At 44.6% G+C, this 18,265-nt stretch overlaps 1 protein-coding gene across 1 annotated transcript in view; it reads right to left on the bottom strand.

Moving 5' to 3' along the window:
• gab1 (GRB2-associated binding protein 1) overlaps positions 1-13,243 on the bottom strand; it is a 69,610-nt gene extending 56,367 nt beyond the window's left edge. Inside the window, 2 exon segments of the mRNA XM_048235456.1 lie at positions 12,507-12,634; positions 12,732-13,243. Of these exon segments, the coding sequence (XP_048091413.1) occupies positions 12,507-12,578 (72 nt within the window). The 5' untranslated portion in view covers positions 12,579-12,634; positions 12,732-13,243.
• Positions 13,244-18,265: the final 5,022 nt, after the last annotated feature.

Here is an 18,265-nt window from a genome sequence, read left to right as displayed (position 1 = left end):
GGTGCACCAAGTAAAACAGACGTACACAAGTCAAAGCACAACGTATATAAACACCTCGTGGTACATAAATAGACAAGCACATGCACAAAGTTTCACACACAGACCCCACAACTCTCATAACCCGCATCGGGAAATGGGGTGGAGTTTGTGTATGTGTGTGTAGTGTGTGTATACGAGTAGAGTGTGTGTGTGTGTGGAGAGAGAGTGCGCCATGTGGGCATGTTTATGTGTGTCGTCTGGGGTGAGCGAGTTTATTTTGCTCTCAGTGAATTAAGATGGCCATAAATCAGTGACAGTGGAGTATTAAAGTTTGGCATGGCCCTGGGGGTTGACAGTGGTTAAGACGCTGCAGTGAGGTACGGCAACATCCCGCCTGCTTCTACCGACACCCTCACAGAGAGCGTGTGATGGGGAGCCTTTCTCCCCATCACGCACGCACACACGGGGTAGAGGCAGGGGCTTTCAATGTTCACTTCACTTCACTTGGTTGGAGAGATACACACAAATCCCATCCACTAGGCACATCCATCAGATTTATGACATGCACCCAACACCAATCTGGCTCAAAACCAATCTCAAAACACATATAAACACCTTGGTTAGAATAAATCTGCCATTCCGATTAGAATTTTAATTGGAATGAAAGGGGTGGTGTATTCCATTCTCATTCTGGTTGAACAGCCAGGTATATGGTTAATTGGGTTGCTTGTTTTCAAGCAAAAGCAAAAGCAAGGCCCCAGCTGTGGCGCAACTGGCTGGGGCAATCACCATACACTGGCTAATTCGGTTCACCCCCAAGTGGTCCATTCCGGATCCCAGCCCTGCTCTCTCTCCCATTCGCTTCCTGTCACTCTCCACTGTCACTATCATTAAAGGCATATATATATATTAAAAATATATATATATATTTATATATATAAAAATTGGAATGACAAAAAACTGTCCATGTAAATGAGGCTACAGATGGTTAAGGCCACATATTAAAACAACATCCTTAAAGACCTGGCAGAGTAAGGAATCACAAGAAATGATGGGGTTTTACCATCTTTGTTTGTTTGTTTGTTTTTGCTTGCATGTTTGCATTCCTTCTTCTAAGATCACTAAAAGCAAGTCAGTTGTTGATTTATAGAAATGGTTAGAGATAAAAACATGCATATTACTAATAAATAAACTCCCTAGGCTTATAAATAAAGAGCTGGCAGTCATATGTCTGTATCCTATGTGGTCTCACAACCCCTTGATCTTTCTACAACACATGCTGTTAGAGATAGTGGGGCAGTCAAAAAGCAAAGAGAAATTCAGACATGAGAGAGCCTGAAGAACAGAGAGAGGGGGGACACAAAGGCTGCAATGAAGAGGAGAGAGGAAGCGACTGGGACGAGGGAAAAGGAAGACAATGAGCATGAAGAGCCATGCATGGACAGACGAGACAACAGCAAGGCCAAAGAGTGGCACGCTGTCGCTGAGAAGAGGGACGGGAGAAGAAGACCGGAGAGTGACAGAGTGGGGCAGAGATGGAGAGAGAGGTTATGTAAGAGAGGAAGAGGGGAGCGAGGGCACAGCCTGAGGTCCTGAGGGAGGGGAATGGAGGAGGTGGAGGGGGCTGGGAGAGAGGGAGACGGGAGAGGGGAGAGAGAGAGAGAGAGAGAGAGGGAGACGGGAGAGGGAGAGAGAGAGAGAGAGAGAGAGAGAGAGAGAGAGACGGGAGAGAGAGGGAGAGAAAGAGAGAGGGAGACGGGGAGAGAGGGAGAGAAAGAAAGAGAGGAGACGGGAGAGGGAGAGAGAGGGAGGGAGAGAGAGAGGGAGAGAGAGAGAGGGAGGGAGAGAGAGAGGGAGAGAGAGAGGGAGGCGGGGAGAGGGAGAGAGAGAAAGAAAGAGAGAGGGAGACGGGAGAGAGAGAGAGAGAGGGAGAGAGAGAGGGAGGGAGAGAGAGAGAGGAGAGAGAGGGAGGGAGGGAGAGAGAGGGAGAGAGAGAAAGAGAGGGAGACGGAGAGAGAGGGAGGGAGAGAGAGAGGGAGGGAGAGAGAGAGGAGAGAGAGAGAGAGAGAGAGAGAGAGAGAGAGAGAGGGAGACGGGGAGAGAGAGGGAGGAGAGGGAGAGAGAGAGAGAGAGAGAGAGAGAGGGAGACGGGGAGAGCTCTGTGGGAGTCGGTGGGAGTCCTCTGCCTCGGCCCCTCTTTCCCTCCAGCCATCTGGTAGCCATCAGCAGCAGGAGCAGCAGCAGCAGCGGAGGAGTCGGAGGGGAGAGCAGGAAGAGGCCGCCGAGCTGAGCCGAGCCTCTGACCGGCGCCATGGAGCACAGCCACGCCTCTCACAGCACCAGAGAGAGAGAGAGAGAGAGAGAGAGAGAGGAGAGGAGGACAGAGGAAAAGGCAGAGATGGAGAGGGAGGGAGAGAGAGAGAAAACAGATCACGAGAGGGACAGAGGGAGAGAGAAACAAAGGATGAGGGAGGGATGGAGGGGGTTGGGGGAAAGGGTGGAGAGGGGCCTCAGTCAGGCCTGCATTCCTTCCCGCTGCCGCCTGCCAAGAGCATGCTGGGAACGAGTGTGTGTGTGTGTGTGTGTGTGTGTGTGTGTGTGTGTGTGTGTGTGTACGTCTGCTTCTCCCACAGTACACGGAATCTCAGCAGCCCCTAATGTTTGCGGCTCCACATGAACACTGATATCAAAGTTTATATCTCCAAACCTGACAACCTTGCCTGCATGTATTTATTTATTTATCGACATCTCATGGAGCCGAGCAGCGTCTTTAGGCCAAATGCCTGTGGGCCCCTTCAACACCATGCTTTTCTAGTGAATTCAGAAGCACCATGAAGATTAATTTAACTGCCTCAACTCTGGATAGCAAGAGTTTTTTTTCCAAATACACAAGATTCTCCCTATTTTTTGTTTACTAGCCATCTGAAGCCTTACAGACATCAAGATCCTTTTCCTTGACCCAGAAGAGCTCTCCTCCTCCAGGACCTGCGGCCCACTATCGTCAGCTGTGTTTCACACACACACACACACACAGATACACACACACACACACAGACACACATAGACACACACAGGGACTTGAAAGGAGGAGGGAAGAAACCAAGGAATAGGTTGTGAGGGGTTGTGAGGTTGCCTGGTGCGGTGGTGGTTTTGGGTGCCTGTGGATGTGCACTCCATGCAAGGCCGCGGCTGCTGTCTGTGGCGGAGTTGTGGCTGAAGCGGGTAATCCACACGGCGCTTCTGTGCACTCCACATTCCTCACATAGCTCAGCAGGCCTCACGAATACCTCTCTAATGCATCACCCCCATATATAATCACACCCAGGCCATTGGGAGGGTGTTATAGGGACGCTACGGGGAAGTTTTAGATGAGTCAGACATACATACACGGAGGGGTTCATCACAGCTAGTCGTGCCTCCTCTGTGTTCAGACTAGAGCGGCACCTTTACACACACAAATACTCATAGTCAAGCAGTGGTCCTCTGTTCTTGACGAAAATAGATTATCTTGCGTCATGGAAAATGTCATGCCTTCAACTTGTTTTACACAGCTGGTGCAGAGACATGAAGTGGGTGCATTTTCCGGAAGAAGCAGTAGGGGGCATAACCAGGACATGTCTTTAAACCACATCATACATGTACAGTATATAGATGCATCTCACACAGTGAGATCAAGTCATCACGAATGGAAGAATCTTTGCCTTGTGCTCATCCCTATAGTGGTTTTCAGAATCTGTGGAACCTCTCAAAGGCCAAACAAAGGCACGCACGCACGCACGCACGCACGCAGTGGCCAGAGGAGTGGTTGAGAGGGTCCTGAGGTGACTGGCCCACAGAGGCAGAGGTATTAATAGACAACTGTTGTCATCTCTGCCAGAACCCCAGCAGACGTCCAAACGGTGACATTGGACCCATGTGACCATAGTGAGGCCTGCAAATAGGGAAAACTGGGAAGTGACTGGACACACCATGAGCTGGTACCCTTGTGCGAAAACACATGTGCTTGTGCAATGTGCATGTGTGTGCCAGAGAGAGAAAGAGAGGTTATGTCCAAAGATCCTTGATTACTCCACTTTAACCCTCTCTGTTATGTCCTACAGTATGTCCAAAGCAGTTCAATGCTGCAATCCACAGCGACCCAAAGGCCACATGCAGACATGGTATAGTAATTGCAGGCCTTGTGCCAGAGTTGAAGGTAAAGATGTCCTTTCAAAGTGAGGGGAGAGAAGTGTCCTTTCAAAATGTGAGGGGAGAGAACTACACTGTGCCATGAAGTTTCTCCATAATGATCAAGACATAATCCAATTCTGTGTATGTGCACCGAGTGCCAAACAAGGGCAACATTTATACAGCCGCAATAAGAAAAATAAACAAGACAGAGAGAGAGAGAGAGAGAGAGAGAGAGAGAGAGAAAAGAAAATGGGTCTGAATGAGAAGCTATTACAGCATGATGGGTGCCCAGACATAACAGCATCCATGCATGCCGAGACAGAAAGAGAAACCTGCCCTAATACAGGCCCTCATTCCCACCACTGTAATCCTGAACACACACCATAGCTCTAGTAAAACTAAATCAGGCGAGAGACAACTCACATCACTCTCCAGACACTTTGTGGGAACATCAATGCAGAGACAGTGGGGCCCAGACAGGCCCACAGACAAACAGGCAGACAGACAGATGGGCAGGATTTGGGCAGAGTTGTAAAAGGCCAGCTTAAGAAAGGAAAGGTTCTGCCATGTATTGGCTGTACCTGTGCACTTAACATAGATGATTTCACTGATTAGCCAATCTAACTGGCTGAGGAGTTGTGCTAAATATAAATCAGCTGGTTTAGTGAATTGTTGGAACAAATGGCGGGATTTTTACTCTCTGATACTGGACTTTTACACCTCTGGATTTGAAAGGGGGTGCAGGGACAAACAGGAAGTGAGCCACGGAGACAGGCTCAGACAAAGAGGGATAGAGAAGAGAGAAAAAAAAACAAGAGGAACAGAAGGCCGATGAGAGATAGAAAGAGTGAGGGCTGGAGTAGGATGACCACATCAGGAAGACCACGGAGGGAGGGTGAGAGATAAAAGCCAATAAAAGGCTTAGTGTGAGGGGAAGAGTCATGCATTGGGAAGAGGATGAGCAAGGAATGGACAGCAACAGATGGACACTGAGTGAGCAGTCACTGGAAACCACCTGAGCTTGTCTCCGCTCTACCGTCTCCCTGGTGATCATGAGCATTCACATGATGCCTTGAAAAATGTCAGGAGCACGCCAAGCCTCTCTCGCCTCCAATAAGCTGGGAAGGCCTGGGAGGCTGGGACTGTGGTTATGCTATTGTTTCAGACAGGGATTGAGTTTCCAAAACAAGCCCATCAACTCAACACAACCAACATCCTGTGCTGAGTAAACAAGCACATAAGTGGAAGTGAAAAGTTAGTCCACAAAAACGGGTCTCAAATGGCATCTTAAAGGTGCTCTAAGCGATGCCATGCGTTTTTTTTAGACTAAAACATTTTATGTCAGTTACTGCAAACATCACCTAACCAACCGCTAGCTGTCTGTGTCCTAAATACACTGTAAAAAAATGAGATCTCTGTGGAGATCAAAAACAACCTGGGCAAACCTAGCCCATAAAAACATAACAAACTGTTCCAGCAAATCACAGATGAGATGCGCGTTTAGGAGAGTTTCAATTGCACGGGAGGGAGGGGGAGGAAGTAGCGAGCTACAGTAGCTCTCTGTTTTGTTTGAAAAGTCAACAGAAGTGACGTTACCCAGCATCATTTAGAGCACCTTTAAATAATATTTTTCACATTTTTCCAAAGCCCACTGCCCCGAGTGACGGTCTTGTAACATGTTTATATTCGCATTAGCCAAACACATCAATTAAACTCAAACACTTCTGAGATCCATAATCTTAAAACATAGCTGCATTCTATTGTTTGCATGCTGTACTGAGCTGAAATGTTAAACTTTGAGTCCACAGACTTCACAGCTATCAAGCAATATAATCCATCGTTTCCCAACATTGGGGTCGTGACCCCATGTAGGGTCCTCTGAAAGTCAAATGCTGGGCATCTTAAAATTGACCAGTACATTAAATAGAAAAAATATATTAAAAACATCATGATACTAATATCGATCCTTCATTACAATCTAGCTAAGTAAAAATCAACATAGACAGCCCGCATGAGATCTTTGATTGATGTAATCGTGCGTGAAAATCAAAGTACCGCTCTCGACTGGATGTTACAGCAGAGATGCGCGCTCTCACAACATGTTGTGAATGATTGGGGTCGTCAACGATTTGCGACATCAAAAACAGGGTCACCTGCCAAAAAATTATACCCCTTGTATGGTAGCAGTCACAAGAACCTGGACGACCCCACACCTGTGGGGCTGGACAATACAATCTGGTGCCCAAGTTAGTGAGTTGAGGGAGTTTAGAACCATTTTCTGCATTACTAGAGCACACTATATTAATGTTTGTGTGTGTGTGTTTGTGGGGGTGAAAGATGAAATGCTGAAGCATGATGAAGAGACTAATGACTCACTCTGTGTGACTCACATACACTAGCGCACACACACCAACATATTTGTGTATCTTTTCCAGACTGCCTATGCACGAGGGCACGACACGGACCCTATCAGGTTCACCTCAGACAAAGGGCGCTTAAGACAACCACTGGAGAGTGGGACCAGCATGAATTTTTCATGATCACTGCAAGTTTTTTTTCTCTTATTTGTAATAGATTGTTAATAATTGATTACAGCGCCGTGGCCACCCATTTGCAGGCCAGAGCATTGCCGACAGCGCAACCTCGTCGGAGAGAAGGATCAGAGTGGGAAAGAGGGGAGGTGGGAGAGAAAAAGGGATACAAAGTATTTTAAGTGGAAAAATGAAACGCGTGCATTAATAAGTGCCAAAAGCACAGGCAGCTTAGTAAGCCGATCATGAAGACACAAAAGCTTGCTTGTTCTCCAGGATTGTTGTCTGTTTCTTATTTTTCCCTTGTTTGTTTGTTTGTGCAGAGGCTAAGGCCACCACCAGGGTGGACGGGAGGTGAGGTGGACCACGCCATCAAGCCTACGGCCGTTCCACTGGCTTAAGCAGATTTAATGAACGGAGCACTGCCCACACACCACGCCTTTAATAAAGTAACGCACACATCATACATACACAACAGAGCAGAGCCGTGCATAATTAACCACTGTTCTATTGAGTTGGCCCATTTGAAGAGTTCATTAATTTCATACTACGTGCATATACACAAATGGTTCACCTGGTGTTCACTTGGACTTTCATACACACACGCACAAAGGAAACACATTTACGCAACCCATTCGATACACTCAAACACACACACACACAAATCAGGGCTTAGTGAAATCTGTGCATATAGGATAGACAGAACATCATAGGAGAGAGAGAGAGAGAGAGAGAAAGAGACATACTTAGAGAGCCGAGAGTGAAGGGGTGAGTGAGAGAGAGAGAGAGAGAGATTTTTTTTTCTGTGTTGATTATGAGCAGACTGGGATGTGCGGTCACCATACCTCTTGCCCTACTAAAGACGACAGACAGAAAGAGGCACAGACAGAACTTCAAAAGAAAGAAATAAGAGAAAAAAAGAAATATCAAGAGATGTGACAAGAATAAAGAAAACGATGGGCATATAGATGTATGGACAGCAGGGTTGTGCAAAATTCCAGAATTAAATTTAAACTGGCTCTTAAATTCCAATTCAATTCTTGAATTTCACTTGCATTTCAATTGAGGTATCAAACAGGAAGCAGAATTGCAATTCGAATTTTGCACAACCCTGATGGACAGATAGAGAGATTGAGAGAAAAGAGAGACAGAAAGAAAGACAGGAGACAGAAAGGCTGGGAGCATAAGGGTTCGTGTGGTTCAGGGCCAACCCCCTCCTGCTCCACTCTCTCCCCTTGGCCGAGAAGCTGGAAGCAGCTCTGCCTGGGAAAACCAGGGAGCCCAGCCCAACCCAACCCTCCACTTCCTAGTATGAGGAACTGAAACGAGCCAGGGCCCATGTCTCCTTCATCCTCCAGCAGATAGGACACCTAATCAACTAAAGCAATCACAACTACACTAAATAATTAACTCCACACTGCCAGCTATTACTGTACAGAGGCTTTTGAGTCTCTCAGTTGTGTTTGAGGAGTGCTCCGAAAATCCAATACATTACAAAACATTAACATTTCAAGAAAGAAAAAAACAATCACTGCTTGCTAAAACCATAAATCAGACAATGAATAAGGCACGGAGTGTCTAGTCAATGTAGGAAAGAGGAACACGCTTCTCAGACCGCCGGATACACACTCATCTCACTGATGTGCATTTGTGGGTATTAGTCTCCTTCCAAAATGGGGGCTCAAAAGGGGAAGCGGAGGTGAGCAATCCCTTGTGATGCTGAGTTGGCAACTTTGCTACTTAATAATCTACTATTATCACTAGAGTTCATATTAACAGGGTTGTGCTCATTCATTCCACATGTGTATTTGAATGTTTTACAAAACATTCGAATGTTTATTGCTTTCAAATTTGATGCAAGGCAGACATGTTGCCCTGTACAACCATGAGCTCTCATAAACAAATCTCTGTGAAGCTAATGCACTGACAGTACCTGGGCTGGCACATGTGTTGTCAATCAAACCTTCAGCCAACAGGGAAGCTGAAGGTTTGGGGCCTCCACTCTATACTATGGGAGAGGCCTAGGCCACCATGCTATTGGGTACAGATGGATTGGGACACACAGAGGGAGGAGGGGCGTAAAAATGTTGCAGCGAAAAGCTGTGTGTGTGAGAGAGTGTGTGAGTGAGTGAACCCTGGAAGTGAAAAGCACCATAGCTGTGTGTGTGAGAGAGTGTGTGAGTGTGTGTGTGTGTGTGTGTGAGTGAGTGAGTGAGTGAACACTGGAAGTGAAAAGCACCATAGCTGCTGCTATGCTTGTGTGCTCTTGGCCTTCACCACGGCAGACTGACTGCTTCACGAGACTGTACAAAGTGTGTGTGTGTGTGTGTGTGTGTGTGTTTCCTTCTGTCTGCCTTTGTAAGCTATCTCTATCCGTCCCTCCTGTCTGCTCTTGGATTTCTCATCCACTGACTTTCTGCATTCCTTTTATTTAGATTCTTCATTTTGCTCCAATACAGCAATGCACAATGCTACAATTGAAATCAGAAATGCACACACTGCAATCCACACACTCACTCACCATCTCTCTCTCTCTCTCTCTCTCACTCGCACAAACACACAACCTTGACAATCTTGCTCTAACAATTTGCAAATAAGTGCCCAAAGACACAAATGCCACTACCAATTAAAAGCAGAGAAACCGCTTGGGTGAGGGTATGGGCATAACTGAAGTGTCACTGTGAATGGGCAGACCGTGCTCTTTGATTTGGCAAAGCAAGTCTATTGTACTGGCCCTGCCTACCGCTCCTCTCACTGCTGGGTCCGCATGCTGCACCAGTGTGAATAAAGCAGCACTAATGTTGTGTAAGCACATTCTTCACTCGCTCAAATGGCCACAAACACACACATATGGATAGACACGGAGAGGAGGCCATCTGAACTTTAGGAACACCAATCACTCATAGGGAGTACAATAAGGAGTGTGTGTGTGTGTGTGTGTGTGTGTGTGTGTGCAGGTGACTATTCTGCTGCTGTTGCTGCTACTGATGAGGACAGGTGTTTGTATGTGTTTGTGCATAAGCTACAGGATGGGAGGGATGGGACAGTCAATGCGAGTGTGTGCATGCGAATGTCAATCTATGCATATCCCCTTCCACATCTACTCCTACACCACTCCACAGAAGACAGACAAAATCAGAGCTTTGGGACAAAAAAAATGCATAGAGAAAGAGAATCAGTGGGGCAGTCGTGGGCTACTGGGCTTGGAACCGGAGGGTTGCCGGTTCGATCCCTGACCAGTAGGAACGGCTGAAGTGCCCTTGAGCAAGGCACCTAACCCCTCACTGCTGCACCCGAGCGCCGCAATAGCAAGGCAGCTCACTGCTCCGGGTTAGTGTGTGCTTCACCTCACTGTGTATTCACTGTGTGCTCTGTGTGTTCACTAATTCACGGATGGGATAAATGCAGAGACCAAATTCCTTGTATACGCAAGTAAACTTCGCCCAAGAAACCTGATTTACATTTACATAACAGGACAGGAATCAACTAAGCCTCGACTTCCGATATAATGTGCAATTCCTTTGAAAGTCCAATCAAGAGAAGGTTTGAGGTACCTGCTTATTCGTGAGCGCAGAAGCAAAGTTCCACCTCTTGTCATGTCGGACCAGCACACTGGATTTACAGCTTAATATCAATTAGACCTGAGGGCTGAGCAGTGAGTGGGAAACGGAAAGAACTTTGGTCTCAGTCCTCATGTGACGTGAATACACATGTGTATGTGTGTGCATCGCTGACGTGACCAAGTGTGTGTGCGTGTGTGTGAGTGTGACACAGATGCATGTGCTAACTCAGTCACCAGCTTTCCCAGAAACCTCCTGTTCATAAACCACAAAGACAACAATGAACTCCAAAAAGGCTTTTTTTAACTTGTTTTCCTAACGCAACCAAATTCAAATGAGGAACCAAGCACTTCTCTTGGCAGGCACTAGTTGTTTCTGCATCACAATAGAGGACAGAGAAATAGAAAGATTGAGGGATGCAGAGGGGAGTGAAAGAGGGAAAGACATTTCCTCAATAATCATGTATGAGTATGTGTGTGTTTGTATATGAACGAAAGAAAGAAAGAAAGAAAGAAAGAAAGAAAGAAAGAAAAGAAAGAGAGAGAGAGAGAGAAAGAAGTGTGTGTGTGAGAGAGAGAGAGAGAGAGAGAGAAAAGAGAGAGAGCATGCCAAAGACAGAGAACTTGAGTACTTGTGAAAACATGCCCCCTCACTGAGGCTTCCTCTGGCTAATACAAGTGGTCCAGAGGAGCGTTTTGTTATCCACGATATCCTCCAGCCAACAATGGGTGTCTCCATGACACCTCAGTTTTCAGAAATACAGTTTTCTATTTCTGGCCGAAACTGCATTGTATTGATTTTAATGTGGCGGTAGACAGTGCTTGACGTATCCTAAGCCATATACATTTTTATATCAAGGTTCAAAATCCCTGTGCACAGCCCCTCTTCCTCCAGGTGCTGGTGCAGTAGAACCACCGAAAAGTCAAAAACTAGTATACATTGCATACTGGAGGGTATATTTTTATTTGCCATGAACAATGTGTTTTGCAGTTTGCTTCATCAGGCTCACGTTTATATTTTTCTGTCAGTCATATATTTTATGGAATATCCATATAGAGTGCAGAATTGTCAACATTTCAAGCATATTCTAGTTAACCTGTTGAGACTGCACAAGTTATAATGTAAACAGAATGGGGATGATGAAAACCGGTCAGGTTTAGATTGTATTAGGTTGCAACATGAATTATTGAGCAGGTGGTAATTTCATTATGACAAGGTTGTCAACTCTGCAATATAGTTACAGAAGACCAGGTACCATAGATGTGCTGGAATCAGATGAAGTAAGATTGGCAACCGATGGGGATACCTAGGCTACCACATCTCAGAAAATACAAGTCCAGGAATAGCAAAAACTACTGACAGTCACAAAGAACAACTGAAAGCCACAATCCTCTGGAAGTGGCATGGTAGAATAGTGAACCTCTGGTGTGGGAAAATACATAAAACTGAACCCCTGACAGCACCTAAAGTGTGTTGCCTTTATTAACAGTAGCACCATTCGTGTTCAGAGACAACACTTTCCCTGTGGCCTCAGGTCAATAACAGAGTCACATTGGAGGTTTAATTTAAAGTTAAATAAGCTGACCCGTTTTTGCAGCTTTTGCATCAACAAACACAGGTTTCGAATAACTGTTGCTGTAGCCCTCTGCGCAGGACAAAACGCAAACACTAGGCGCATTCCATCAAAGGAAAAGGTGGGCTAGCAATGGCCGCATTCCTTGGCGCCGCAGAGTCCAACTAAAACCAGTGTAAAAGTCTATAAGCCAAAAACACAACGAGTCGACAAGTAGATAAACTCTCAAAAACCAAAGATCTATATAGGAAATAGTTTGCTTGGGTAGTTTCTTTTTTCACATGAATATGTGGAGGCGTGTCGTGTAGAATGAAACTAACCATGACTACACAAACAAGCCTTTTTTAGTGTCCCCCTCTCAGTGGAATGCGTGGCGTGCAATTTTAGGACCGTAGGAATAGAACACAACAATACCAGGAATTTGTATGAAACTCAAGAGCAATACTCAGTGGAGATATTGTCAAAGTCCACAATATTTAGCTCCCACCTTTGTCCCTGAAACAACGCTGCTTTGCTAACTACAATTGTGTAGTTGTCAGCATATACCACAGCTAGCCTGTCGGCTACACTGCCAATAGCAGCCTATATCAGATGACGGGTATTCGAAAGTAGATAGCATTTGCATAAATGTGTGGTTAGTCTCGGCGGTTACAGTAATTGTTATATATTCGATTTTAATAAAGCATTACTTACATAACGTCTCAACTTTTTCTCTGGTGGAGACTTTCTCAACCACCCCGAATGCACCACATCTCCCCCACTCATCTTCTCCCTCGTTTTGCGCCGTGGAGAGGTTTGTGGTGCAAGTTTCAGACGCGAACCTGTGAATGAGAGCCACGAGCGAGTTATAGTATATAGATGGAAGAGTAACAATGTTACGTTTGGCTCAAATGTAACAAAAGCAACAGCGATAAATACCGTCACTCCTCTCTCTCACACGGCGGTCCACTCTGTATGAGTGGTTCCCAACAGCGACACTTGAGGGCACAAACTCCCCTCGAGTCCCCTAGTCGAGTAGGAAAATGTGCCAAAAGTTGAACACCTAACAGCTATACTGTCCTGAAATATTCCGACAAAAGTGTTTACACTGGTATGTAAACACTTACCCTGGAGGAACAACCCCCGTTTTCGTTTTCAAGACAGGAACCACAGCTACATTCAGCTGCGATTGACACTCGCCAAGTTCGACGTGCACTTAGAAGGTTTTATCTGATTTATTTGTAAGTCGAATCAATCTTTCCTCCCGAAACAGGATGGCAATTCTCTCCAACCTTGACTCCCATTATCGATGCACAAGCTGTACATTAGAGTTGCTCAAAAAATACTTGTTTCGCCGGCCTTCCTCCCAGTTTCGCTCCCTTCGGTTCCTTATGATTGACAAGCGGGAACGTCGATACTTTCCCTAAACTCAGCCTCCTTCAGACCATGGAGGCAGGGAGAAGGTGGCTTGCAAGAAAAAAACAAGGGGCGTTACACATTATGGGAAATGTAGTCTTCAAACTTAACGTTACTCAGCACAATTCTCCATTACGCAAGTGCTGTTTGGTGCTAGTCGGTGCGCAATAAATCAGTGCTTACAGAGTGTTTAGACAGCTCGATCTCAAACATAGTATTTACATTAGGCCACCGGCCTATTAGAAGTATAGAAGTATAATGCGTGCTCTCCGACTTTTTGACATTATATCCATTTTCTCAAAACTGATTAAAAATAAAAATCTGAAATCTTAAAATATTAACTGTCATGTGAATTTATTGGGAGGCGCATACGATCATAATTATCCTTTAGGCCTCTGTGAATATAGTTTTTAAACGTCATAATTTAAGTTAGAAAATGAATAATAATTTTGAGAAAATTCTTCTGACATAATGATCAAGGGGAACATGAGGATAGCCTACCTTTCCAAGCTGTTTTGTTGTGCTAGCCTAAATTCCTGTTAATAATACGTGGGGACGAAATAATTAAAAATAGTGCATGATTTATTGATAAGGAATGCACTATTTAAGATTTCACTTTTGAAGAAAATATTTCCATACATTTGCAAGTATTCCATAATTTCAAATTATTGAGTCGTTTTGATTCTACTGTCGTTTTGATTTAGAACCAGATAATTTTGTAATTATCCATGTACGTTTGCTCATGCACCTTTGATGATACAGGTGCATTGTTTGGGTACTTTTGGATAGGTCTGTAGAACACACTCCCATTGGAATAATAATGAAATTAATGTTACTGTAATCTTCATTATTACTGGATTATCCCTTTCATCGTGTGCCTCAGGGGGCATGAAGGTTTTATCATGTTTACCAACATGCAGGGGCCAAGTTCTTGAGAATGTGTATGGAAGCCCCATGGAGATTTCTCAACTCTACACACACAATGTTGATCTCATGACTCTCATGAGTCTCAATCAACAGAAACGTTGACAAATGTTGGCAAATGATCCATGGGGTTTTTTTTCCAAACAGGCACTGGATAATGGGGATAAACTGGATTTGGGGCAGCCGTGGCCTAGTGGTTAGTGCTTCGGACTTGTAACCGGAGGGTTGCCGGTTCGAACCCCGACCAGTAGGCACGGCTGAAGTGCCCTTGAGCAAGGCACCTAACCCCTCACTGCTCCCCGAGCGCCGCTCTTGTTGCAGGCAGCTCACTGTGCCGGGATTAGTGTGTGCTTCACCTCGCTGAGTGTGTTTCACTAATTCACGGATGAGACCAAATTTCCCTCACGGGATCAAAAGAGTATATATACTATACTTATACTAATGATGCTGGGAGGAAAACATCATGCTCCTCCCCTCTCATGCTACTGAGGCACGTGTTGATTGGCTGGGATTGTCTCAGCTGGAAGTAACCACTGATCTTAAAAACACATGTCACTTATGAAACCATAGTTATTCAGTCCACTTAATTACTGTTTCATAGTCCAACCCTCATGGCAGGTAGAGGAATGGGATTGAAAAAATGGGAATGGAATTGTAGACTGTGCCTTTATTGGCAGTCTTGATGTGTCCTTACAAAATGGTGAAGCAGAAAACGCATCAGTCCCCACTGCTGAATAATTGAGAGACATTGATTTTACAAAATGGAAATGGTCTTGGAAAGCAGTGCTCCCCAGACCAGGCCGCCCACAGAACATGCAGTGCTGGGACACTAATGGTCTGCTGTGCTGGGTGAGTGTTAGGGGTGTTGCCAGACCAGTAATGATGCTCCTAGCTGCTTGGAAATCACAAGTTTCCCTGGATACATTAAATATTACTGATGAAACTGGGAGTCCACAAGCAACATTAAATCCACTGCATGGCAACCTGAATGTTCAAAGAGAATCCTCCTCTTTTTCAATCTTGTGAGAAAAACACATCTCCAACAGGACCTAATGTTTTCAATTGTCATACATCATGTTACTGTCTCCCAAACAAAGGGCCATGATACTTCTGATTAGTCCAAACCCTGCAGCAGTAATCCTACTACAGGAACCTGTAATACTAGGTAAGCAGATCTCAGAGGCTTCATAATCCTGGGTCTGAAAGCTGGCTTGGCCGTTTTTCACCAAAATATTGGATTGTTCATTTTGAACAAGTTAGGAATGCATTTGCTCAAGAATTACTCAGATTTAAGACACCACAAAATGTCACTGTACTGTACATGACTTAAACACTCTTTCTCTATTTTCATGCTTCCTACTGTACACGATTTCATGTCACTTTGTATTTTTAATTTCAACCAACTTCTTATAGATCTCCCTTTCATTGCAAGTAAAACAATTTGAGCTGTACATAATATGAAATTGTTATGACTGTCATTATTTAGTATTATATTTATAAGTACCATTTTGTGCTGGTAAGCACAATATTTATTAACCCTCATAGGGTGTTCGTTTTTTTTTGTTACACAGGAGGTGCTACTGGGTCTAGTGGACCCATTGCATTTTAGGCCTTTTAATTCAACATAATCAAACTTTTTTTTTTTTTTAAATACTCACTAGATGGTTACTTCATCCCAATTGCAAGTAATATAAACAACACATATGTTAAATGTGTTGCCTTTACCTTTGTGAAATCACAATTATGAATAGAAGTGCCACTCGTTTTTGTTTATTTTTGTATTAAAATATAACAAAATAAGGAAATGCATCATAAAACAGGCATAACTGGAAAATAATCAACAATTGTACAAATGAAACAAGTTTTATTTATTTGAATTTTATTAGAAATGGAACATACTCAATAACATCTGTCTGAACAACACATTGAAGCCATTGAACATGGCAATTTTATACCAGACTATACCACACATGAGGGGCAGAGTCTCACTGTGTGTGTATTGCATATGTATTTTTTGATAGGGATGGCATGAAAAGGTAAAAAGAAGAATTGATGTCTTGTGCATGGAGTGACTGCCAAGCATGTAGGTCCTGGTAGCATCTGAATCACATTGGTAGCCATGCAGTGGGGTTCATTTCTTGAGCAGGAAGACCATTCAATTCTACCATTTTTTGAAATCCATATGTTGTCATTTGCAAGATACTGACAATCTAGTCCAATGTCCGGCTGCTCAATGGCTGGTTCGATGGCTGGCTCCTCAACGGCTGGTCCTGCGGCTTGCTGCTCATCGGCTGGTCCTGGGGCTCGCTTGTGTTTCGGAGCTGGCTGACAGGCTGGTCCTATGGCTGGCTGCTCACGATCTGGTCTTGAGGCCTGCTTGCGTTTTGAAGCTGACTGACAAGCTGGTCCTGTGGCTTGCTGCTTATTGGCCGGTCCTGGGACTGGCTGCTGGTGGGCTGGTCCTGAGGTTCGCTTGCGTTTCGATGTAGGCTGACGGGGTAGTCCTACAGCTAGCTGCTCACGGGTTGGTCTTGGGGCTGGCTGCTTGCGGGCTGGTCCTGCCTGCTCACAGGATGATCCTGGGGCTAGCTGCTTACGGGATGGTCCCGGCTGCTCACAGGCTGGTCCTGGCTGATTGCGGGCTGGTCCTGCCTGCACACGGGATGGTCCTGGGGCTGGCTGCTCGCAGGCTTGTCCTGGCTGCTGAAGGGCTAGTCCTGAGGCTCTTTTACGTTTCGGAGCTGGCTGATGCTTATCCTCCTCTTCAAACTCAGTGTCGCTCTGAATTTTCAGAAATGTTATCCTCATTTCTTTGAAACTATTTGCTCTGCATCACCATCAAAACCCTCTGACGCACACACACACAGGACCTGATTTCCACACTTTAACTAGTTCAGGGTCCAGTGTAGTGTTAATTTCGTCAGACGAGACGAGAGGAAATATGTTAGATCAATCGACCTTTTTTTCATGACTAAGGCGAGGCGATGGCGAGGCGTCAGTAATGTCCTGAAACACTGACTAAGACTATCTTAAGATGCATTATTGTTGACCTAAAAAAAGACGAGACTAAAATGTTTTTGCATGAAATAAAAACTAAGATAAAATCTCCCTTCATGTTAGCCTACAAAATGAGAAGACAGAATATCTAGCTGTTACGTTTTCAAAATATTCGAATGAGTTCATACATAACAGCTTTCCTGTAGGCTAGTCTACGTGCTGCTGCTGCAACCCTGTGGCTGCAACACGAAACTACATGGAACAAGAACACTGGAGATTTCTGCCAGAGTTAGCAAGCTAACTACCTAAGCTGTATGCCACAATACTACATACCCAGAAGTTGGCCTTCTCTCATACAAATTAACATCCCCAGAATGTCCATACGAAAATGTTCAGCATGTAATGTCAACTATTCATCTAGTTAGACTGATGATGCAAAGTTTGCTAGCAAGTAAGCTAATATAGAAAGTTAAGCTAGCAAGTTAGCTATGGCTAAGATGGAGAGTCTGTTTGGGGGAATGTGTTGTGTTTGTAAGCTATATAAGCCATCTAGCTTGGCCGAGTAAAAACATTAATAGTTTGGCCCTCGACAGTGTTTCTCAAACTATTTCAGTTTCAGGACCACTTAACTAACCCTAGCTAAAAAAAAAAAAAAAAAAAAAAATTAGACCTACTTCAACAGTAGCCTATAATTAGTCTATAGGCCTACTCACTGAACCACCTTGCTTATTGTCTTTGCACTTTGCTTATTGTGTCAGAGGATTCATTCTGTATGATTTAAACTGGCATATCTTACATAGACAGTGTTGCAGAACTGTTTGGATTTAACTACAAGTTATTTGGCAAACAACTCATCTATATTATATTTTACCACGTCTGCTCGCGGACCACTTGGGATAGCTTGCAAACCACCAGTGATCCCGGACCACACTTTGAGAAACACTGGTCTACTGAATATGACAGTGGTCCAGTCAAATCTTTACTGTCTATTGTCAAATCCCAGCCGAGCTATAACTGTAACTTCGACTTACCTGTGCATGTAAACATACTGACTGACAAAAAATCAGAATGAGTAATTATAACAGACGAGTAGCCCTGTGGACACACAATATTGTTGGAAAATTGAGATGTGTGAA

The sequence above is a fragment of the Alosa alosa genome, chromosome 1, assembly GCF_017589495.1.
Source record: "Alosa alosa isolate M-15738 ecotype Scorff River chromosome 1, AALO_Geno_1.1, whole genome shotgun sequence".
Classification (NCBI taxonomy): Eukaryota; Metazoa; Chordata; class Actinopteri; order Clupeiformes; family Clupeidae; genus Alosa; species Alosa alosa.
This window is presented reverse-complemented; position numbering and strand designations above follow the sequence as displayed.